At 49.3% G+C, this 23,902-nt stretch overlaps 1 protein-coding gene across 3 annotated transcripts in view; it reads right to left on the reverse strand.

Moving 5' to 3' along the window:
- GOLM1 (golgi membrane protein 1) overlaps window positions 1-23,793 on the reverse strand; it is a 54,981-nt gene extending 31,188 nt beyond the window's left edge. Inside the window, exons 1-4 of one of the 3 annotated variants that reach the window (XM_035024419.1) lie at window positions 23,735-23,765; window positions 22,708-22,803; window positions 13,237-13,385; window positions 11,235-11,414 (exon numbers count right to left, since the gene is read on the reverse strand). In XM_035024419.1, the coding sequence (XP_034880310.1) occupies window positions 11,235-11,414; window positions 13,237-13,365 (309 nt within the window). In that variant the 5' untranslated portion in view covers window positions 13,366-13,385; window positions 22,708-22,803; window positions 23,735-23,765. Of the gene's footprint in view, window positions 1-11,234; window positions 11,415-13,236; window positions 13,386-14,548; window positions 14,582-22,707; window positions 23,402-23,734 lie in introns of those variants that run through there. The other 2 variants (XM_035024418.1, XM_035024417.1) reach the window with 2 other exon arrangements.
- Between the last annotated feature and the right edge of the window lie 109 nt (window positions 23,794-23,902).

Below are 23,902 nucleotides of genomic sequence, written 5' to 3' on the forward strand. Positions count from 1 at the left end.
GAGGGAGAGGGGGAGGGGAGGGAGAGAGGGGAGGAGAGGGAGAGAGGGGAGGAGAGGGAGAGAGGGGAGAAGAGGACAGGGGGGAGGGAGGGAGGAAGGGAGAAGGGAAGAGGGGAGAAGGGTGGGAGGGCAGGGAGAAGGGGGAGGGCAGGGGGAGGGGAGGGGCAAACTGAGGAGACTGCCTCTTGGATCACACCACGTGCCTTCAATAATCTGGGTCAAAGAGAACTCCCAGGAGGACCTGAACAGGACACGCAGTGGGAACTCCAGAAGGTTCTTTGATGCTTCTCCAGCAGTTGACTAAGGCAGAACGAGGGATCTCCTTCTCTGTCCACAAACCCTGGATCTTTCTGTCACCAACTGCCGGCTGTCAGAGACCTTGGGTCCCTTCCCCTGGAGCAGCTCACATTCACCTCGCACTCTTCGCACCACCCCACCCCTCAGCTCTTCCCGGTCTCCCTTCCTGACACTTCCCAGCTTCCCAGGAAAGACAGCGCAGCTGTGAAGTGTTGCTCAGATAGAAGGGCACACTACATGGGCTTGGCTGGACCTGGACCAGGGTTGGGGGGGGTGAGGGGGAGCTGAGCACCTTCTCTGTGTTCAGAGGAAGAAAACCCCTCATGGCAGCAGAGACAGCACCAGCGATGAGGAACATTCCCCTTGTCCTAATTTTTTTTTTTTTTAAGATTTTATTTATTCATTTGAGAGAGAGAGAAAGCACAGAGGGAGAGGGAGAAGCAGACTCCCCGCTGAGCAGGGAGCCCGATGCGGAACTCGATCCCAGGACCCCGAGACCATGACCTGAGCCGAAGGCAGACGCCCAACCGACTGAGCCACCCAGGTGCCCCTCCCCTTGTCCTAAATTTAACCAACAGAGGCACTGCCCCACTCTCCCTGCGGGGCTGGTGCAAGGGGCTGGTGATGCCGACCTCACTTGGGGGGCGGGGGCAGAAGCCCTGGCTGAACCCCTTCTGTGGGCCTTAGTTCTTCTGTTTCCAAATAGGGATCTGAACAATGTCCCCCATCCTCACCTGTGGGAAAGGCCACAGCTGTGCAAATTCTGACTTTCTGCAAACAGGGGGTCCACAGATACTCGGGGACTAAAGAGAAAACAGAACTCAAGGGTATCGGGTTACAGAGCCCACTTACTGTTCTTCAACGCGAATAATACCAGACTCCCACTGGTCCAGCCACAGAGAAAATAAATTAAAAGGAAGGAATTAACCCGAGGCCCCGTCCCGTGGGGGTGGGGGGGACGGAGGGGACGGAGGCCAGCCACTGCAGTGCGGGGACAGTGCCGGAAAGGCAGTCTGCGTTTCTCCTAACACACTCCTTTGCGTGGGCAGTAAATGACTGGCATTGAATCACAAAGCTGTCTGAAGGCCACGTCTCATCAGCAAACTAGAGAATCTGCAATCTGAACAGACCCCCTTGCTCCCAGGGACACGGATTTCGGGCGGACGCCCCTCCCGTGCGTTCCTGTCTGCCACCGCACAGCCCACCTGCCACCGGCCTGTGGCCGCCTCGTCCGGCTGCCCGACCTTTCTCCAGACTCCTTCCCTATGGGCTTCAGATGCCAATCAGACACATCCCGGGCAACCTGAGAGGCGGAGCAGTCAGGCGGATGGAGGTACAGAACGGAGCCAGAAGCAGGGTGCCCCTGGCTTCGGGCTAAGGCTGCAGCGGCAGCCTCCTGGTCCCGCCATCCGGGAGCAGCCCCTGGACGGCATGCTCTTCCAGACCCTTCCCACCTTTCTGGGGGCACCGGCTTCCCTGCCCTAAGCCCTCTCTGCTTCAAAGAGCTGCAGTGGTGTCTCTGCCTGAAAGTGGCCCTGACCGACCCACTGACTCGTCTGTCCGCCACTCAACGGTCACAACCCGGACACTGGGCACAGCCCAGCACCCCGCAGAGTAAATAGCGAACGCACAGAAGATATGGAAAATCAGTGCAGATTAAAAACAGAAAAGCTCTTCTAGAACCTTTCGGTCTTCAATCAATCACGGCGATCAAAGATGATAAAAATCAGAGAAACTGTTTCTATCCGCACAAGTCTGCTCTGGTCCCCCCTGAGGAAACCGCCTCCCCAGAAGAAAATGAGCACCCTCCCAGCAAGAGAAGCCGCCCCAGAGACAAGCAGCCAGAACACTCCGAATGCGGTAGAATTCATAGAGGGGGACAGAAGGGCCCGGCAGGCCAGCCACCCCAGCGTGTCTGCACCTCGGGCTCAGAGCTCACCCCGCCGGCCTGCCAGCCAGGCACCTCCAGGAGTGTGGGAAAGCTCTCGGGTAGGACGAATGACCGGGCTTGACGTGACCACTTCCTCTGAACAACGTCACTCGGGGGGGGGGGGGGGGGGGGGGGGGGGGGGGGGCCGCGCCTGGGTGGCTCAGTTGGTTAAGCGACTGCCTTGGGCTCAGGTCATGATCCTGGAGTCCCGGGATCGAGTCCCGGGATCGAGTCCCGCATCGGGCTCCCCGCTCAGCAAGGAACCTGCTTCTCCCTCTAACCCTCCCCCCTCTCATGTACTCTCTCTCTCATTCTCTCTCTCTCAAATAAATAAAAATCTTTAAAAAAAAAAAAAAAGTCACTCTCGGAACCAAATGCAGCTACAGTCACGGGGAGCGGCCCCCGCCCCGAGTCCAGACCCGGCCCAGGAACCCACGAGCCAAAGCAGGCTGGCTCGCCACCCGCCCTGCCCGCCGGAGGGAAAGGCCTGCTGAGCCATCCCTTACAGCAGGGCCACACGCGACCCGCGCGGATGCACAGGTCTGCCCGGGACTGAGGCACGGGTCACACAAGTGGGTGACAGAGGTGACGCAGGCCGCTCCTCCCTCCGCCTCTACAAGCTTTCCTCTTTCCGGACACCAAACCGTTAACATGTAGCCACCATCCCCTCCTGCTCTGCAGCCTGGCGCTCCGGCTCTTTTCCAGGTCAGCTGCTTCCCTCCCGGAATGATACGGGAACGGTATTTCCATCATAAATGAAACGTTACTCAGATGTGATTCTTCACACTAGTCCGTTAATTTACGTACTTATCACGTAAGTGAAAAGTCCAAAGGTCTAGGTGGAAAAATGGCTGCAAGAAAGGAGCCGGGAAGAAGATCACAAACACAGACGAGGAAAAGGACACTATCTGGGACTCTAACTCTGGAGAGCAAAAAGGCGAACACAATAGCAGGAAGGTTGGCGTTCCCTGGCTGAAGGGCCACTCAGTCCCCGGGGCTCTCAGGCTCCTCCTAGCATTTCAGAGATGAAGCAGAACCTGCCCTTCACAGGCCTTTAGGGCCACCTCGTGGCTCTGGGGCAACTAGCGGGGGGCTTGGGGGGCACCGGAGATCTTGGTAAGTCTTCAGACCCGAAAATCATCATCAGCCTTCTGACAACAAAATAAAAGACTGAATTAAAGCACCCTGTGCCAACTTCAGGAGAGAAGCAGATATTTACAAGTCAATCTCTATTAGCTTTTGGCAAAAACTAAAATCTGAGGATTTTTTTTTTAAAGATTTTATTTGAGAGAGAGAGAGAGAGAGAGAGAAAGTGCGCACACAGGAGGGAGGGGCAGAGGGAGAAGCAGACCCTCGCTGAGCAGGGAGCCCGACTGATCCCAGGACCCTGGAATCATGACCTGAGGCAAAGGCAGATGCTTAACCGATTGAGTCACCCAGGTGCCCCTAAGGATGTTTTTACTTAGGCCCTTTAAAAACTTGTTTGATATGTAAACACGTATTTAACCTGTAAAAAAAAAAAAAAATGGGGGGGGAGGTGCCTGGGTTGCTCAGTCCATTAAGTATCTGCTTTCGGCTCAGGTCATGATCCTGGGGTCCTGGGATTGAGCCCCTTGTCAGGCTCCTTGCTCAGTGGAGTCTGCTTCTCCCTCTCCTTCTGTCCCTCCCCCTGTTCTTGTGCTCACATGCTCTCTCACAAATAAATCTTAAAAAAAAAAAAAGGGATTTCACCACAAATGTGGTGGCTCAAGAATGTGACTCCAAGGCCTCAGGCACTGCCCCCACAGGTGGAGCCTAATTCCCGCCCTTTCCAATCTGGACTGGTTTTTGTGACCTGCTCCTATGAATGCTGGAGAAGCAACCCTGCTGATTTCTGAAGCAGTCAGTAAAAGGCCTCGTGGGTTGGACCGTGTACCCCCAAAATTAATGTCTACCCAGAACCTAAGAATCACCCTATTTAGAGACAGGGTCTATGCAGATATAATCAAGGTAAAATGAAGTCATGAGTGTGGGCCAGAGTCAGCAGGACTAAAGAGAAGAGGCGAAGGTACAGAGGCCCTGGGGGAGATGGCCAGGTGAGGGCAGGAGCAGAGGCTGAAGGGACACATCTATGATCAAAGACCGCAGGCAGACACCAGGGGCCAGAACTGGTTAAGGAAGGATCCTCCCCTAGAGCCTTCAAGGCAGCACAGCCCTGCTGACACCTTGATTTTGAACTTCTAGCCTCCAGAACCTGGAAGGAATACACTTTTGTTGTTTTAAGCCACCCAGTTTGTGGTACTCTGTTACATGGTAGCCCTGGGAATACAAGAGCGGACAGCGTCCTGCAGGCTCTCTCCTTCCTTCCCCGCCAGGACGGCGCCCTAGGAACCCAGCCTCCAAGCTTCAAGGAGGCTAGCAGCCCCGCGAAAGCCACACAGAAGTGTTGTGGCCTTGACCCCACCGAGGTCTCAGGTCACAGACACCAGACACAGGAGTGAGGGAAGCATCAGGCAATTCTGAGCCTTCGGGCGCCCAGACAGTGAAACGTGGAACAGAGACAAGTTTCCCCTGAGCCGTCCCAACTGCAGACGTGTGTGAGCAAAATAAATGCCATCATGGTTTTAAACCCCTACGATTTGGGGTAATTTGTGATACAACAATAGAGAAGCAGAACCCATGTCTATATAATCCTGTTCACCTGAACGACATGTGTATCTTCAGATTCAAAACACAGTCGCCTGTGCCTGTTAGGGATCAAGGTGGTCTACAAAAGCTCCCTTCAGCAGACATTTATGAAGAATATTCTTTCTGGGGGCGCCTGGGTGGCTCAGTTGGTTAAGCGACTGCCTTCGGCTCAGGTCATGATCCTGGAGTCCCGGGATCGAGTCCCACATCGGGCTCCCTGCTCAGCAGGGAATCTCCTTCTCCCTCTGACCCTCCTCCCTCTCATGCTGTCTCTCATTCTCTCTGTCTCAAATAAATAAATAAAATCTTTAAAAAAAAAAAAAAAAAAAGAATATTCTTTCTGGAAGTGGTCACCTCCATGCCCCTAAGCTGAGAATTTCTGGGCTTTTAAATGATGTGCAAATACCAGACGTGTTCAAAAGTGTTTCTCATTTAAAGAACCTCCCTTATGTTCTACCATCTTCATAGCATACATACATTTATTAAAGCTTGAGTATAACAATCATTTATAAAAGCTTAGGCATAATCTGTAGGTTTTAAAAAAGGCATGAGGGGTTCTCAGTGGTTAATCTCAGTGATGGAATTACAGGGGGTTTTAATCTTTTTTGTATTTTCAAAACTAACAACAGTATTTCGATAACGTATAAGGCAACTTTTTTGAAAGTTACTTAAGACTGCCATACACAATCACTTTTATTTGCTTCAGAAAACTGAATATCATCTAAAGCTCAGGAAGTGACCACACCAGTGCTCCCACCGAGTACTAGAAGTTCTAGAAGTATGCATGAACCTGCAGACCCGCATTCACGTAAATCCTCTTCACCACACTTCTTTTTGCAACACACAGGGAGGCAGAAAAGGGAAATGAAAGGGCGTCTGGTGGCTCAGTCCATTAAGCGGCTGCCTTCAGCTCAGGTCATGATCCCAGGCTCCTCAGCAGGGAGTCTGCTTCTCGAACTCTCCCTCTGCCTCTGCTTGTGTTCTCCTTCTCTCTCACGGTCTCTCTCTCAAATAAATAAAATCTTTTTTTTTTTAAAGGGAACTGAAAACGACAGGTTTATCTTCAAGAATCAGCTGAAGTCTCATCTGAAGGGTTTCTGATCAAAAAAATCAGAGGCTTTGGTTCAGATTAAAAAAAAATCAGTGAGATTTGGTTCATATTATCAAGACAGAATCTGATTGGTCAATGCTCTGGCCAATGGACATCTATAGAAGTTGAGAAATATAAACTATAACCACTAAAATTCATAATGGGGGTGAAACAGGCGATGGGGACTAAGGAGGGCACCTGTCATGATGAGCACCGGGTGTTGTGCGGAAGTGTTGAATTACTATATTGTACGCCTGAAACTAACAGTAACACTGGGTTAACTATACTGGAATTACAATAAAAAAAAAATTCATAATGGCAATTTTGGGCAGGAGGGAAAGAAGGAAAGGACAAAGGGGAATACAGAGGACCTCATCTTGATAATGGTTTTTGTTTTAAATAATATCTGGGGGAGGGGCACACAGGTATTAGCTTATTATTCCTCTGACCTCTCTACATGCCCTGCTCTTTCTACTAAAACTGCTTTAGGGCTCATTCCAGCACCATAGCGAGGCTGTCGAGAGCTCACTGGATGTTTCACACTTGCCCACCCATTCCAGGTGACATGAAGGGGCGCCTGAGAGGCTGGTCTCAGAACTGAGGACCTGCAGACACACCCATATCCCAAGTCTGGGGGAGTTGGCAATCTTATGGAAAAAAAAAAAGGGGTGAGCGGGAAGTTTGCAACTTGGCACATCTAAAAATTGTCAGGGATTCCAGTAAACGTGGGTAAAGATGTAGGAAATAGAAAAAACAGTATCAACGTCAATTACTTTGTAACCGCACCATCAGATTATTTTTAAAGAATTATATCGCTTAATCATAATGCCCTCCACTTTAAAATCATTGAGAAAGGGTCAAAAAAATGAAAGTGAAAACCCTGATATGGCAATTTTATTTTTTAAAGTGCAATACTGCAAAAACACCCAGTATCTCCTTATCAGTCTCTGGATGAGCCACACCCATCGCAAGGATCTTAGTGAGCCCTTAGAGAAAATCGTGCACCCGCATGTGTATGTCTATCATCTTTTTGAAAAATTCAATATTCTCCAAGGCCCAACACCTGGAGAGTCTGATCCGGTGTATTTTTTAAGTCTGTACCTGTTTGCATAAGCTCCCAGGCGATCGTGATGTGCTGCCTGGCAAGGCCTGATTTCTCTAAAACAACTTCCATAACGACTAAGTTCATAAACGCCAACTTGATAAGCTGAACTGGTAATTCCGCACCACAGACCCCTACCGAGCAACAGGGAGGACAGCTGCCCGATCACAAGGTGACCTCATCATCCACGGCCCGATTCTGGACCAAACAGCAAAAGGGAAAAGACAGCCGAGCAGCTAAGGAGACCCAGCCGTGGCCCACCTGCTCTCCCGCAGAACAGGGCACTCAGCCTTCCTACCAGAGTTCCGCCTCTATCATTCAAACCCGTGCTGTTCAGTATTTGGCCACTTAAGTGTAGTTAAGACTAAATAAAACTCACAATTCAGTTCCTCGGACCCACCAGCCATATTTCCAGTGTTCAACAGCCGTACGTAGCCAGGGGATACTGTACAGCAGAGTTCAAACAGCACATTTCCCTCATCCCTGTTTCACAGTGCTCACCTGAAGCATTCATTTCATGACCACATCATCCCCGGTGGCTTGGCCTTCAAGCTTCTATCCACACCCCTATCTGACGGCTACAATACCCTCCAGAGCAACAGTGCCCACCCAGGGTGGGGGGAAGGTTCCAGGAGGTCAGAAATCTCTAGGGCACGGGACATTTGCAAATCACCCCCACCCACAGATGCCGGCACCCCTAAGTCCTCCCACGGCTGAAAGGCTCTATTAGGCCACCAGAGGATTCTTTAACATTCTGAAAAAGAGCCTCATTCTAATTCAAACCACAAGTGCTAACCTCCTAAAAGAAAAAAAAAGAGAGAGAGAGAGAGAACATACTGGTGTGACAGGCCAGCCCTACTTCTCTGCCCGGCCATAAAGAATCAGGTGTTTTACTGCCTGAGAATTTGGAATTGGGGCCAAAAGAGAGCTAGCTGGAATACCATGCCCTTTTGAGTCATGGAGATAAATATAGGATCCCATCACCTAGCTTCAACAACTATGGACTCGGGCCAGCCTGGTTTCCTGCGGCCCCACTCACACCCCGTGTTCTTTAGGAATGGAAGGTTCTGGAGAACCCCTCCCCCGCAACACCGCGGCCCTGTGTCTGCACAGAGCAGAGGGAGGCCCTCTTGTGCGGGCTGTCGGGGGTCTAGGCCTCATCCTGGGTGATGGCTACAAACTCTCTGAGCCGAAGCACCAGTCTCATGAGGCTGTTGAGACAAATGCAGGAAACAATCCCCACGGAATGCTTAGCTCGGCGCCGGGCTGAGTAGGGGCTTGTGGGCGGGAGCTCTCCTCACTGCTGTGGAGGCTGTCACTGTCACTCTTCCCGTGGCTGAGCGGCACTGTTCAGTCTTGTTCTGATGGCCACCCCAGCATTTTCTTAATGCTTTCCTAAAGGTAGGGCAATTTTGTTTCATGCTTTCAATTTGGAATTAAAAAAAAAGTCTATACCGAAAAAAAAAAATAGTATTATCACTACTGAAGCTGTGGTTTACTTGTAGGCCTTTGCTGTTACTACGATTACTAGGACTAGTTGTAATAACACCAGCTACCAGTTTTTGAGCTTCTAGTCCATGTCAAGCATTGTGCCAAGCCCTCCATAAATATTATCTCACTGAATCTTCACAAGCTACACTGTAAGGGGGATTCCTGTTGTTATTCTCACTCGAGAGCTGAGAAAACAGACCCAGAGAATTTAAGTGGCTTGCCTAAAATCATGGAGCTGAAGAAAACAGGATCAGAAGCCAGGTGTGCCTGACCGGACACCCCATGCCTTTTACCATTATAGCAAGAGCAGCTAAAATCCTCCTGGAGCCAAGAACCTAGCCCTCCACTCCCAAGCTAGAAGAACTTTCTATCACATATTCTAAAGATTAAAAACTCCAAATGAGAAGGGACTCTCATTCTTCCCCAGGGGCTGTCTGTCCCGCTTTCAAATGCGTACTTCACCCTCTTTACTGGGACTCCTCAATTTTCAATATCTAAGTTGTTTACTGCAACTACAAGAGGATCCCCTGGATCCCCAAACAGTTCTTGAGTGGATGCGGCAGGAGAGCTAAGCCCCCTTTTAAAAAGAAGCCATAAGGCTGAAGCATTAAGAACCAAAGTGAAACAGTCACCTCGTTTCTGGCTGGAAGATGTTCCCTCTCATTCCTTCCTATATAGGGAGAGCTGTTCAGCAAACAGCTACTCAATCATAGTTCCGAGAATTCCAAGTTTGTGCTCTTATCTCCACACGAGATTATCCTCAAATGAACCAGCATCTCTAACTCAAGGACGCACCTGTGGGATGATGCTTCACGGACTGCATGACCAGGAATTATCTAGAACAAACAGTTCTGTGCACAGCATGTTCTCTGAGGAGTCTGCCCACCCTTACAGGAAAGCCCGTTGTCTGCAGTGCATTTCGCAGGGGTCTGGAGCCAAACTAGTGCAAACCCACACCACAGCAGAATGCCCCCGAGCTGAAATTCACCTGCAACCTCTTTTCCTTCTCCCCACCCAAACCGTGCACCCACACTTTCACGCAACACACAGAAATCTCCGAAGCTTGGAGGAGAATGAACAGAGATTATCACTCCCAGAATTTGGGATTTCATAGTGCAGTGCAATTTCGGAAGCATTTGGTAGACTGATGGAGTTAAGAAAACAGATACTTAAGAGCCAATACCACTCACGGCCACAAACCCATACTATCTTCTATCGCTACCATTTCAAAAAGGACAAATTTAAAAGTAAAAACATAGGGGAAAAAAAGCCAGAGGCTCAGAGTAAAAGACCACCCTTCCTCAGGAAGAGAGTAGAACTTTCAGGCACGGACACACGTATGCACAGGGGTGCAGAGGCAGGTGGAGTGTCACTGCAAACACCCTCTTCGTTTTCCCTCCCTCCCTGCAGATGGGACAACTGGTTCTAGACCACAGGTGGGCCCTGAGGAAGCACTCAACCAGGCCAGACGCCCCCCACCGCCCCACCACCACCTGGCCCAGCATGGGAACGCATCTCAGCCCAGGCCCATACTTCCCAGTTCGCATCCTTTTCCTCCTTCCTAACCGGGCAATGGCCGGCGGCCAGACACGTCCTCTGGTCCTCTGCACGTCCTGCAAAGCCCCAATGGAAATCCTGTCAACTCTGCTCCTGGAGAATAAACTCTACTTTTTCCCAGAAATGGACTTGAAGCGGTTCTGTGTACACACTGTGAGCAATGCCTAGTTACGGGGATTTAAGGAGTATACATAGTGCCACCCACAAAGTGAAGAAAAATTAGGAAGCACTTTACTATAACTTTAAGATTGGAACAATTTTCAGAGAGGAAATACACGTGTGTGAATATGGCAAATGAAATCACATGAGATACCACCTTCCACGTGTCAGAATGGCTAAGATCAAAGAGACAGGAACTAACAGGCGTTGCCGAGGACGTGGACAGAAGGGAGCCCTCGTGCACTGCAGGTGGGAACGGACCCTGGGGCAGCTGCTGTGGAAAGCAGTGTGGAGCTTCCTCGACAAAGTAAAAGAACTACTGCTGGATCCAGCAGTTCTACTTCTGCGTATTTATCTGAACAGCAACACTAATCTGCATAGGTACATGTGCCCCATGAGCAGCACGGCATTGCTCACAGCAGCCAAGATAGGGAAGCAGCCCAGGGTCCATCCACAGAGGAAAGGATGAAGATGTGGGGTGTACACACACACACACGCAGGAATATTAGTCATAAAAAAGAACAAAATCTTGCCATTTGGGACAACACAGATGGACTTGGAGGGTATTACACTGGGTAAAATAAATCCGAGGAAGGCAAATACGCCATATGATTTCACATACGTGTGAAATCTAAAAAAACAAAACGGCTCACAGATGGAGAGCAATCCGGGGGTCGCCCGAGGGGAAGGGCTGGGGGATGGGTCAAAGAGGGGAAGGGGATGAAGAGGTACAAACGTGCAGGCACAAATAGGACAGGGACACCACCGGGTACCAGGCAGGGAATGGTTACTACGTGACCACTTGATCGCGAGGCCCGTTCCACCTCATCCCATGAACACCCTCATGGCCACTCATCCTCCGTCCGGAAGAAGTCAGCGGCGTCTCAACTGGCATCTGGAACAGAATTAAGAGGAGGCGGGGGGAGCAGAGCAGGTCTTGCCTTTTCGTCCTGGTAGATCTTGTTGACGCTCTCCAGCTGCGAGTCGTGGCTGGACTGGATGCGGTCGAGCTGCTCCCGCTGCTTTTCCAGCTCCCCCTGGAACTCGTTCTTCTTCAGCTCCACCGCGCCTCTCTCCGCCGCCGCCCTGCGGACCCTGCCCTCCAGCTCCAGGATCCGGGTCTGCGAGGACAGCGCGGCTCGTGAGGGCGAACCCCAAGCTGTCCCCGCGCACGCGGCCGCTGGAGGGCGCTCCCCGGGAGAAGCCGGCTCGGGCCGAGCCAGCAGCAGGCCCTACAGTGGGAGGGGTGCTCCCAGGCCCCGCGGGCAGGCCTGCTGGGCCCCCCGCGTCCCCCTCCGCAGCCCTACACTCCCCGGCTCCCATCCCCCTCCCCCTTCCTAACCGGGCGGTGGCGGGCGGCCAGACACGTCCTCTGCGTGTCCTGCAAACCCGCGAGGCGAATCCTGTCAGCTCTGCTCCTGGAGAATAAACTCTACTTTCTCCCAAAAAAGGCTTGAAGGGGTTCCGTTAAGAGCAATCCTGGAAGTCAACTGTGTAGAAGCGACTATTTTTTTCCAGAGAAAGTGTTACAAGTCGAGGAAGTCACTTCTCCGGGCTTCGCAGTCACAGGCTTATCTCCCCGAAATACCAGCACAACCCTCCCAGGGCGTCGTGAGGCCTGAGGAGGCAAGTCCACGCAGTGCCTCGGGCTTTCCCAGGCGCGCAAATACTTAGTTTCCCGCCTGCCGCTGAAAGAGCGCTTAACTCGCGCCAGACAAAACCTCTCAGAACAGACTCAGTCCTCCAGCTCAGGACGCTAAGTCCACGTCTGCCCAGACGGCGCGCTCCCCTGGAAGCGCACGGGGGCGCCCGGGCCCGACGGGACACTCGGCCGCGACGGGGCTTCACGCTAAGAGCCCGAGCTCTGCCATCAGAGACCGCGCTGGAATCCCCGCTCCTCGTGAACCGCACCGCTCTGCGTCTCCGCTGCCCGCCTGGGAAGGGGGACGGTGAAGTCCCGAACGGACAGTTTGCGTACAAAACAGGACAGTGTATCCACTGCACTGCTGGAGAAAAACCATCCGGGCACTTGTGAAAATGGGAAGGAAAACTTCCTTCAAGACTCCTGCAAGAGGGGTCGTGTCTAGGCAGTAGGAGAACCGGCTGCACCCCGAACCCAGCGGAGACAGCTAAGGGCCAACAGCGGAGGGAGGGGTCAGTGGAGGAAAAGTGTCAAGAGGAGACGTCAAGGGCAGGGGGACTTCTTGCTAAAGGCGGGCAAAGGGCTCAGCCATCAGCAAGAGGGAGCAGGGGCCTGATCAGGTACTGGGGGCTGGGGGCTGGGGAGGACTTAGCAGGATTCTTTGCGAAGCGGGCTGGGCAGGCTGAAGACGGGATGGCGGGGGGAAGCCAAGACGGAGGCCTAGAGAAGAGGGGTCAGAGGTGCCTGACTGAAGTCCGGTCAAGGAGTCTCTGTCCTAGCTCAGCACTGCCGACCCACGATGCCCAACAATAAATCGGAAAGCTAAAATCATTATCCCTGAATGAGGATTTTAACAACCAGCACCTCTTAAAAAACAAACAAACAAACAAACACCTTTCCCACACCTGTTACCCAAATACATTTCCAACACCGCTCTGAGATCCGTTGTGGACCGGAGGACCCGACGGGCTGTCAGGGTGACAAAGCAGGCAGTCTTCCCAGAACCAGCGCCCATGGCTGGACGAAAAAAATCATTCACTCACAGGCCAAGCCGAGAGGGCTCTTCTGGGGGCAATCCTAAGCCACAGAGAGGTCCTCTCCCACCCAAGGGCAGAGCGGACGTGGAGAGTCCGGCCCTGGGCGGGCTGTGGGGATATGCGGAGCCCCAGACTCCAGATACAGAGTGCACAAGCCACTGAGCGTGATGCCTTAGGGGGCCGTAAACAGCAGAGCCCTCAGACCCCACCACCCAGCGACCTTAAATACTTGCAGACACTCATGCACACAGACAAGCCAAGCACCTGGAGATCCACGCTCCGGGAGCTGGCGATCCAGTAGTTGAAGCCCAGGACAATGATGCAGGCCACCAGGGCGGCCAGCACGAGGGGCGGCGACTTCATGCTCCGGCGCCCGTTTCCCAGTCCCATCATCTCAAAGGCTGGGGGAGAATCTGTCAAACAAAACAAGCAAAGAAACCCTTGTACTCGCAATGCCGCCGCACCAGCAGGAAAGCATCTGTGCCTCGAACGCGAACCTGTGGGAAGGAGACCATGTAAGTGGCACACCCAGAGTCCACACGGGTGTGTGGCCCAGGCGGCGGGCCATCCCCCCAGGACAGGCTGGTTGGAGGGAGCGCCATCCTGGAAACCCACCACCTGCAGGTAATTTCTCGTGCACTTCAGCTTCCTCTTCTGTAAAATGGGGTTAAGTGCAGTCTCTTCCCCGCCCCTCACTCCAGGACAGGTTGAGAATGAATCATCTCTGTACACAGTGACAGCTAATATTAAATGCTTCCACATCACCTTAGGGAAAAAAACCCAGGTCTCATTGTTCCCCCAAAGAGGCCTTTTTAATTTGAGTCCTAACACGGGAGGGTTTTTCACCTTGGACAGAATTGCTAATGACACCCAATTGAAGCATTTGTTGAGCAAAGCCAGAAAGCACCCCGGAGGAGTGTGTCCCCCCACAGACACAGGGTGCTGGCGGCAGGAGTGAGGTGTGGGCCCGGGCTTCCTCGGAATGCCTGCTCCTCTCCCCGCGCAGCGCATCCACATTAGCAAGAGAGCTGCAGAGTATCCCCTTCTCCAGAGAAAGCCAGATACAGCTTACAAGAAGGAAGTGATCAGGTTCATTCATGGACTTCAACCCAAGACCAGGTCTGCCTGGATACCAGCACGCAGCACGAAGCCCAAGGAAAGCCGACTTTCCCAAGTGGCTTGGCTGAGGCAGATAAAACAGGCCTTATCAGAGGAAGGTCAGCACGCACAATAAAGGGCATCTGTGAGAACAGGCATGCTTTTATGCCAGGTGTGGCCCACAATGGAGGAAGGAGGGGGGAGGGAAAGGGGAGGGGGCAGAGGAAAGGAAAGACGCCCCCGCCCCCCCCCCCCCCCCAGGGACTCAACTTCTGGGTTAAATTCAATCGAGCAAGAACAGAGCAGAGCCATCAGGACCAGCTCTCCCCCTAAGGTGTTCCTAGCCAGGTGTGTCACTGGGAGACCTCTTCCTTCTTAATAATCAGGTACTAGTGTGGGCATCTAAATGGGGTAAATGAGCAATCTCTGGAATCACCTGAAATAAAGTACCACCAGAATTCCGAAGCACAGAACTGACCTTAGCCTCTGCTGGTGCCTCCCTCACCAGCCTCTGCTCTCAGGATGAAAGAGAAAAAAAAAACTTTAAAGATCAATTATCAGTTGAAATCAGCAAGCACCGTTCATATTAAAGGAGAGTAATGCTCAGAAATACTAAACTTCTAGAAAATTCTATGTATCTGCTGAAAATGTGTCTCCACTGCCTTATATCTGATTTTGTTCACTAAACAGTCTTTTTTACTATTTTTAAACTTCAAGAAGTATATATAAAACTACTACAAATACAACTGGGGAGAAAAGCCACACAGTAAAGTATGAAATTTGAAGTCTTCCTCCAAATGGCGGCATCCGCCCATTCCAGCAGCTCTCAGCCCTCACAGGACCCCAGCATCACCTGAGACCACCTGGGACCCCAGCGTCACCTGGGATTGGGGCGTGGGACCCACTCCCCCACTTCCAATTCAACGGCTGTAGAGAAGTGCCAGGTATTTGTAGTTTTCAGTGTCCCCAGGTGATTCTAATATGCAGCCACTCTTGTAGGTGTCATTCTAGATGTTTCTTGATGTTTATACAAGCATTGCCATACATGTTTTTAAATCCAAACAAGATCATTCCCACTGTTCTCTAAGTGTCGTGAGTCACTTAGTCATACATCTTATCGCACTTTTCCTTGCAGCCCATTACGGTTTGCTCTTTTCTTTCTGAAGTTCTGGATGGGGCCCCACTGTGTTCCAGGATTTATTTAACCAATCTCCTATAGAGGGCCATCCGGCTTATTTCCAACAACTCTGCCATGAACACCCCTGACGTCCACATCTGTGTTTGCAAACTTCTATCCTGGTGTGCGAGCCCTTACACACAATTCTGAAACCCAAAATGCTCTAAAAGCCCAAAGGGATTTTTAAAAACTTATCCACGGCAACAAAACCTGACCTGAACTCAGATCAAGGTCTGATCGGAACTCACCCAAAGCTACTTATATAGTCTCTTTCTCCCTTCGTGTGAATATGCGTATGTTTTGCTGCAGAAAGATTAGTGTTTGATTATGGGGTGCTGCCGCAGATCCTGCTGGGGCTGTCACATAATATATAATAAGTGCATCTTATTATCTTCTGAATTCTGAAAAATTTCTGAATTCCAAACACATCAGGCTTCCAGGGGTTTGGGGAAGGGAGGAGGAACCAGCAAGAAGCTTGCTGGGTGTGAGGCATTGATCAAGTGTTTCAAATACGGCACTCCCTGAAGCCTTGAGAGGCTCTGAAGGGGCACTGATCACCCCCATTTGGCAAGTGATGGAATACATCCCAGACAGCTGCAGGTAAATTTCATAAGTGGTCCTGCTGGGTCATAGGCCTTTAAAACTGATAAATCTTACTGCCTCCAAAATATTTAGCAAATTACAAAGGGCAAAAAGTGGAGAACCCTGGCAGACACCACCTTAAGCCAGGTGATCAAAGTGAATGTCACTACTAATGAGACATACCGGCATCACAGGCCGCCTAATAGGATGCACTGGGGAGAAAAGTTCTCAGGATCTTAAATTGAGGGACATTCTATGTTCAAAAAGGGTTAAAATCATGAAAAACAAGGAGAAGACTGAGGAACTGTCACAGAGATGTGACAACTAAACCAGGGAACTATGGGTGAAGGATATATGGGAACCTTCTGTACTATGTTTGCAACTCGTTCATAGATCCAAATCAACTAAAAAATTTTTGATAGCTCTTACTCTATTGGCTTTCAAAGCAGTTCCAATAATTTACTCCCACTACTAGTATGAGAAATGTCTGTTTTCTCACACAATAACACCAAAATAAAACTTTTTAATATTTGGCAATCTCATCAGTAATGATATTTTAAAACACATTTCTTGGGGTACATGGCTGGCTCAGTCCATACAGCATGCAACTCTTGATCTTGGGGTCGTGAGTTTGAGCCCCATGTTGGGCATAGAGCCTACTTTAAAAAAATACATTTCTTTAGTTATGAACATAAATGAGCATCTTTTCATTTATTGGCCATTTGTTCATTTTGGTGAAATGTCTTTTCATATTTTCTGCCCATTCTTAAACTTGGGTGTTCATCTTGTTGATTTGTAAGAGCTCTTTGTATGCTAAAGATAAACAAATCTTTCGTCTTTCATGGGAATATCTTTTATTCTCAATTTTTCATTTGTTCTTGAACTTTCTCTTTGAATTTTTTGCCCATAGTTTTTGGTTATTGGTGGTGTTTTTAAAATAACCTAATCTTGTCAATCTTTTATTGTCTGGATTTTGTTGGTACTTAGACGTTTCTACTCTAAGTTTAGAAATACATTTACCCATATCTCCTCTCAACATACCTACAGCCTCATATGTTTATTTAAATCTTCCATCCACTTGGAATTCACTTTTGATGTAAGGAGTAAAAAATACAAAAATATGAGGTTTGGGTTTTATGTGTGTGCATGTGTGGAACGGCTAGCCTGTTCTGTCAGCACCCTTTACAGAAAAATCTATTTTTATCTAGGGCTTTGAAAGCCTGTCTTTGTTTAAACTTAATTCCCTAACCATATACTTCTAGATTGGGGTCCTTGTCTGACTTTTTATTTTATTCCAGCAGATATAAGTCAATGGATGGATATACTACAAGTCTGAAAACAATAAAAACTCAATTCTCACCTCAAGGGAAGTATTCTGATAATCTTTCAAAATGCTCCTTTCTTGAGCCCGTTCAAATGTACTGAGCAGCTGCTCGGAGACAGATGCTGTACAGCCACCAGGCAGCTCGGGGCAGGGGCAGGAGAACAAACTCGGGAACCTACTGCCAGTGTCGGACTCTGGTTCCACCTCTTAGGAGCCACAGGATCTGAGGATCGCTGTCCTCCTCATAAGGATATGTGAGGACTAAATGAGTTAAGATATGAGAAGTGCTTAGAACCACATCTGGCATATAGTAATTGCTCAATAAATTTTAACTATTATTACTTTAGAGATGGAAAGATGGAAATCATTTCTAGATCGTCTTTTCCCCATTTTATAAAGAAAAGGTGATGAATGTCTCCCTTCCACCTTGATTCTATTTTAGAGGAATGAGCCTTGTGCGTTCGTCCTATTAACTCTGCTGTCAATGAAGCAGTGGTATCTGCCGTCACCTGGGGCTGACTCCCCACCACCGCGGCACTGGACGCCCCAGACCAGGACCACAGGATGGCCAAGAGAGGTTTGAGGAAGCCCCTCACCAGGTCCCTGCGCTTGGCTGGCCAGGGAGGTATGCAGCGGCCCAGAGGGCACAGTGAGGAGAGCCCGGGGCTCCCACTGGACACAGGGCCGCCCAGCTAAGAAGGTGAGCAGGAGGAAGGGAGGCCAGCACTGAGCCTCTGGGCAGCAAGGTGCTTGGGCGCTGACTTCCAGGGCTGTGGAAACCCCTGCTGCTGAAAAACCAAAGGCCAGACACAGGTGGGAAGTGAAGACTGAGGTGGTAACTCAGAGCCATAGTTTACAGGTGTCAGATACCTCGGAGGCTCTCCTTCCCCCACCTTAGTCCTGTGGACGTAGGGGGTGATGCAGGAGATGTCCTGCATCAGATATATTAATAATCATTATAACTGGGGCTTCAGAATGTGTTTTGTCTCATATTTGATTTTAAGTATCTGACTTATTGAAAAACGATTAACCTTAATCTGCTAAACTCTGAAACCCCAGGCTTCCCTGGAGAAAAAGAAAGTGGTGTGTTTCTGCATTAAAAGTGTCTTGGTAAATGGGAAATGTGAAAAAAACTGCACATTCTTTCCTACTGGCTTAATTTAAAAAATTCAACCTACTGGTTAAAATTATTATTTGCCCGTAAGACAAAAAATTTTTTTGTAAAAGAGAAACTTCTAATTACTTATAAAAAAGAAAAAGCACCTGAAAATGAGTAACCTGCCAAATACTCTGAACCTACTACTTTTATTTTTTTCTCATTTCCTTATTCCCACATAGGTTTTTTGTTTGTTTTTTACGAGAGAGCCAGAGAGAGCACTCAAGCAGGGGCAAGATAGGCAGAGGGAGAGAGAATTTTTTTTAAGATTTTATTTATTTATTTGACAGAGAACACAAGCGGGGGGGGGGAGGAGAGGGAGAAGCAGGTTCCCCCACTGAGCAGAGAGCCCGACTTGGAGCTCTATCCCAGGACCCTGGGATTATGACCTGAGCCAAAGGCAGCTGCTTAACCAACTGAGCCACCCAAGCGCCCTGGAGAGATTCTTAAGCAGATTCTACACTCAGCACAGAACCTGACATGGGGCTTGATCTCATGACCCTGAGATCACGACCTGAGCTGAAATCAAGAGCACAACCAACTGAGCCACCCAGGCGCCCCAAGAATTTATTTTTAAGTAATCTCTACAACCAATGTGGGGCTCAAACTCACAACCCTGAGATCAAGAGTCACAAGCTCTACCGCCTGGGGGCCCCTCCCCATAGGGGGTTTTAGTCATACAGGCAAATAATGCAGGTAAGAGCAATCAAATCAGAATAGCTTGTTAGACCAACGTGGCCACTGCAGAAACAACACAGCTTCTCCAGTGGGAGAGCCCCACCTTTCTTCCTTCTCAAAGGAAATTGCCTCACCTGGATCTTGGAGAGTCAGAGCAGGAGGTGCTCGGCAGGAAGTCTAGAAGGCCCTCTGCAGTAAGCAAACAGACCTGAGAATGCCCTGTTCAGCACAGGTGAACGATTCGGTCACCAACATTTTTCCGAGGGTTAAAAATATTCTACCATGCCCTGAGAATGTCTCCAAGCCAGGGGTCAGCATACCAGGCCGACAGGCCCTCATAGGCCTGTTTCGTAAACACAGCCCCGGTCAGCTCCTTTATTGCCCACAGCTGTTTTATGGCTACAAGGCAGAGTAGATCCAAATCTACTCATAGGGTTATTATGAGGACTCAACCGGTCAAAGTACTTATTATCTGGCCCCTTAGAGAAGTTTGTCATCTCCTGCTCTAAACCATTAGGACTGAATGACCAGGTCCACAGCATTCTCCTTAAATTGCTCTCAAAACTTACCAGGAAGTGCAGAAAATCTCCTCCTCTCACTCCCCCAATCCCCAATTATAAACATCATGTTTCCCCCAACTCCGGAAGCTGACAGTTTATAAAAGAAAAAAACTTCAACGTCATGGGGACTGCAGTTCATAACACTATACTGCGTATGTGGAAGTTGCTGAGAGAGTACATCTTAAAAGCTCTCACCACAAGGAAAAAAATGTAACTGTGGTGACAGCCATTAACTAGATTTATTGTGGTGATCATTTTGCAATACACACAAATACTGAATCATTATGTTGTACACCTAAGACTAGCATATGTCGATTATACCACAAATTTTTTTTGAAGAAGAAACTTAAAATTCATGTGCAGGACAGGGCGCCTGGGTGGCTCAGATGGTTAAGCGTCTGCCTTCGGCTCAGGTCATGATCCCAGGGTCCTGGGATCGAGCCCTGCATTAGGTTCCCTGCTCAGCGGGGAGCCTGCTTCTCCCTCTCTCTGCTCCTCCCCCACCCTTCCACCCCTGCTTGGGCTTGCTCTCTCTCCCTAACCCATCCCCCCACCCCTCAAATAAATTATTTTTAAAAAATTCACGTGCATGTTTAGTACTATGTAGTGGAAATACCAAAGAACAAGATGGAGAGGTGAAAATGAATGAGAGGAACCAAATTTCATTGTGTTTTTTTCCAGCACTTGCAATTTTCTGAAGAAAGGCCGCCTCCCACACGGATACCAAGACTACATCTTGGCAGGAACTCCCGAATTTTCCTTCAGTTCAAGAGTTGGCAAACTGCAGCCCAAAGGCTGAATCCTGCCAGGCACCTGTTTCTGTACACTGCCCATAAGCCTAGTCTTCACAGTTTTTAATGGTTGCAAAAAAAAATAAAATAAAAAGTTCACATGTGAACAGCACATGCAATTAAAATATGGGTGTCCCTAAATAAAGTTTTATTGGGACACAACCACTCCCATTCATTTATGCCCCGTCTAAGGCTGTCAGGCTACAAGAATTGAGTCTACCAGCAGGGCACATGAATCCCAGAGGGTATAGAAGATGCTCAGCGGGGCTAGGGAAGAAAATCCTAGCAGTTACATTAATTTGTATCCAAAAAGTGTGATATCAACTATATTTCAGTAATGTAACTATCACATAAAAATAACTTGCAAGTATGTATGTATACTAATTATATTATCTCATACTATGTAACATGCTAATTCTATTATACTACCGTAAAATAAATACTAACAGTGTTAATAAAAGTAGAAACTGACTCTGCATGCTAAGTCCCTCTGTTGAAGGTCACAAGTCACCACCTCTGAGGTGCCTGAGAAACCCCTCTGACTTCGTTCGGCACTGAGCACAGTGAGGTGGACTGACAAATTATAACTACGCTAAACCTTACAGAGACTATGAAGCTTTAAGATTCATAAGAAAAGCACAAATTGAAGTTATTCTAATAAACGTAAGCATGGGCAAACACGAGTCCACCGCTGGGAAGGCCCAGGCTTCTTATCCTCAGTTCTGCATGAGCCATGTCACAAAGTAAAACCTATGATGATATAATCAGATCTGACAAGAAACAGGCCAAAAATACTCACAGTTCAAGGAGTATATGAAAGAGGGCTTTACTGCCACTGTCACTAAGCATGAATCCAGCCCTAAGAGTATCTGGGCCTTGAGATACAAGACAGTAACAATAGCACATGCACCTAATTTACAAATTAGTAACATACAGACGAGGGCTAAACATTTGTTTAATTGAGAAAATTGATATATAACATTGAATTAATTTTAAGTTGTTTTTTAAACTAATGAGAATGATCAAAAAAGTTTGGAAATCATAGCAAATTACCGTCTGTATCACCATGATCATATTATGTAGTACTCTTACATATCTTTTCCTCCTGTCAGGCATTAATCAATCTTCAAAATCTTAGCTAGGGGAAGTTCTATTAACACAACCCAGAAAGGTTTTAAATAAAAATAAGATCAAAATATTATAACAATCAGAGAAGGCATGATTTTTTTTTTTCTTCTGAAAGTGTAGGAAATTCACTGTGTGAAACAAAGTGGACTCCCTGGGAACTTGGTAAGCACTTCTGAAACTTCAAGCCAAGTCTTTTCATGTAATGTCATCAGTAACTGGAAAAGTCTAAAAAAGAAAATGACCACAACCTAAGAATGTTTTTTTGCTAGAGGAAGCGGGGAGCAGGCAAATGAAATAACACTCACACTTTTATAAAGTGAGACAAAAGCTTATCAAGACCATTCCTACTTTTGTGCAAAAAAAAAAAATCTAAGTCTTTTTTTTTTTTTACAGCAACAAAAAAAGAAGTGTTTCTTTTTCCCTTATCCAAATAATGGATGTTATTTCTCACCTTAGGTTATTAAAAAAAAAAAAAAGGTAATGAAAGAACACAACTACATTAAAGCCAGGGCATGGGGCCTCTCATCCCTCATCTTGGCCTCCCACCCTCCCTTCCTGGGGCTGGCCTTCTCTGGGGGCCAGGCCACCTTCAAGCTCCCTTTCACTAAAGAACCAGCCAGGGAACTGTGCTTAGCACAGCCTGCTAGAAGTGATACCCCAACCTTTCATCTCCGTCCTGGAGAGGCAGTTTCCCCAGGCTCTGCCCTTCTACCCTTTGTGTTTCTGATGCAGAAAGCCTGTCTGCACATTCATAGGATTTTCAATGAGGTCAGCAATTTCCTCCCTGCTGGGTGGCCACAAAAACCCCCAGGCCTGACACAGTCAACCATCCTCACTTCTGCTGCTGCCCACCCCTCAAAAAATAATATAATACAAAATCTTTTCAACCCTCATCAATAACTAGGCCCATGGCCAGCAATTAGAAAGATGGCTTCCTTAGCTCCCAAGAGCAATATCGTCCATATCTGATACCCCCAGCCCCCCAACCATTCCTTCCTCTCATTCCTGGTGCTTCATTTTTGAACAAAACCAATGGGGGAAAAATGTGATAACCTCTCCATAGGAGAACAAAATATATCTGGAAGAGCTGATTGTTTTCTTAAACATCCTCAGAATTCAATGTCTTTTTGACCATTGATACCTTAAAAATTGAGTTCTGGCCTAGGGACAGCAAGTCTTACCAAATTACTGCTTTTTATTTACAAATAAAATAAAATTATTCTCCCCATGCATGAGCTTACCTTAATCTTCTATAACATAAACAGGAAGGACCACACCGCCAAGAGACTCCACTGCTCTTCTGGTTTCATGCTCCAAAAATTTCAAAAATACTAAAACTGCCGAAATTTGAGTCAATCTGGTGGCTATAAGCCAAACAGAGTCACTCGAAAGCTGTTAAATATTTCATCAGACTGTGGGACATCTTAACAATCCACCCCTAGGAATGTCCCTCAACATTTGCGGAATTTCGAGCTGTAGGGCCTCGGAGACCCCAAACCAGACAAAGAAAATCTCCGACCCATGAAAGCCACCCAAGTTTGGTTATGCAAATTTGGAAAAGGGGTATCTGAAAATGACCAGCAACATCATGGCATTCCCAATACAATGGTCCTTAAATTCCGCTAAAAAGAACACTCATCAAAGTAGGTATTTTCTTATTTTACCTTAAAAAAAAAAACCATTACAGACATCAAACAGGGTGTGAAACAGAAACTATATATAAACCCAGGAGGCTATTTTTACAGCGGAGCAAAAGTTCTCTGCATGCTCCACACAGTCATAGGTGGGAAATACACATCCAGGGGGGAACCTGGAGCATCCGGAGACGGGCTCCGGTCACCTGCCCGGACGCGACCGCTGCCAACGTGGGCACCCGCGGCGCCCGAGCGCCAGGACGCGGAGGTGAGCGGCGCGCGGCGGCCACCCGCCCTCCCCCGGCGCGTCACCCCCGCGGGACCCGCACTAGGGCGACTTCGGGGCTGCACGCTTTCGACTTCGGATGCCGACGCGCGTGACAAAGCGGAGAACAAAAAAGAAAGGCCCCGCACGCCCCAGACCGGCCTCCGCCGGGGCAGACAGCCCTCGCACAGCCCCTCGCGGCGGCCGGGGACCTGCGGACGGAGGCGGCCCGCGGCGAAGGCTCGGGCCCCTCGGGGGCTCCGGTGACAGGCTGCGGCCGGGGCACGGGCCCCGGGCCGGGGCAGAACCAGGCAGAGGGAAGGCGGCCAGGGCGGCCCGGGAGCTGGGGCACCCGCGCCGCGCACTCACCTCGTGCCGCGGCTCCGGCGGCCGCTCGGCGCTGCGGGCCCGGCTCCCGGACCGCCCGCCGCCCTACCGCCGCCGGCCTCGCGCTCTCGCCCGCTCCGAGCCGTGCGCCCCGCGCCGCGCCCCGCGCCGCCGCGTCTCCGGCCTCCGCAGCGGCGAGTCCCCGCCCCC

The sequence above is a fragment of the Mirounga leonina genome, unplaced genomic scaffold, assembly GCF_011800145.1.
Source record: "Mirounga leonina isolate KUSES-001 unplaced genomic scaffold, KU_Mleo_1.0 Mir_179, whole genome shotgun sequence".
NCBI classification, from domain to species: Eukaryota; Metazoa; Chordata; class Mammalia; order Carnivora; family Phocidae; genus Mirounga; species Mirounga leonina.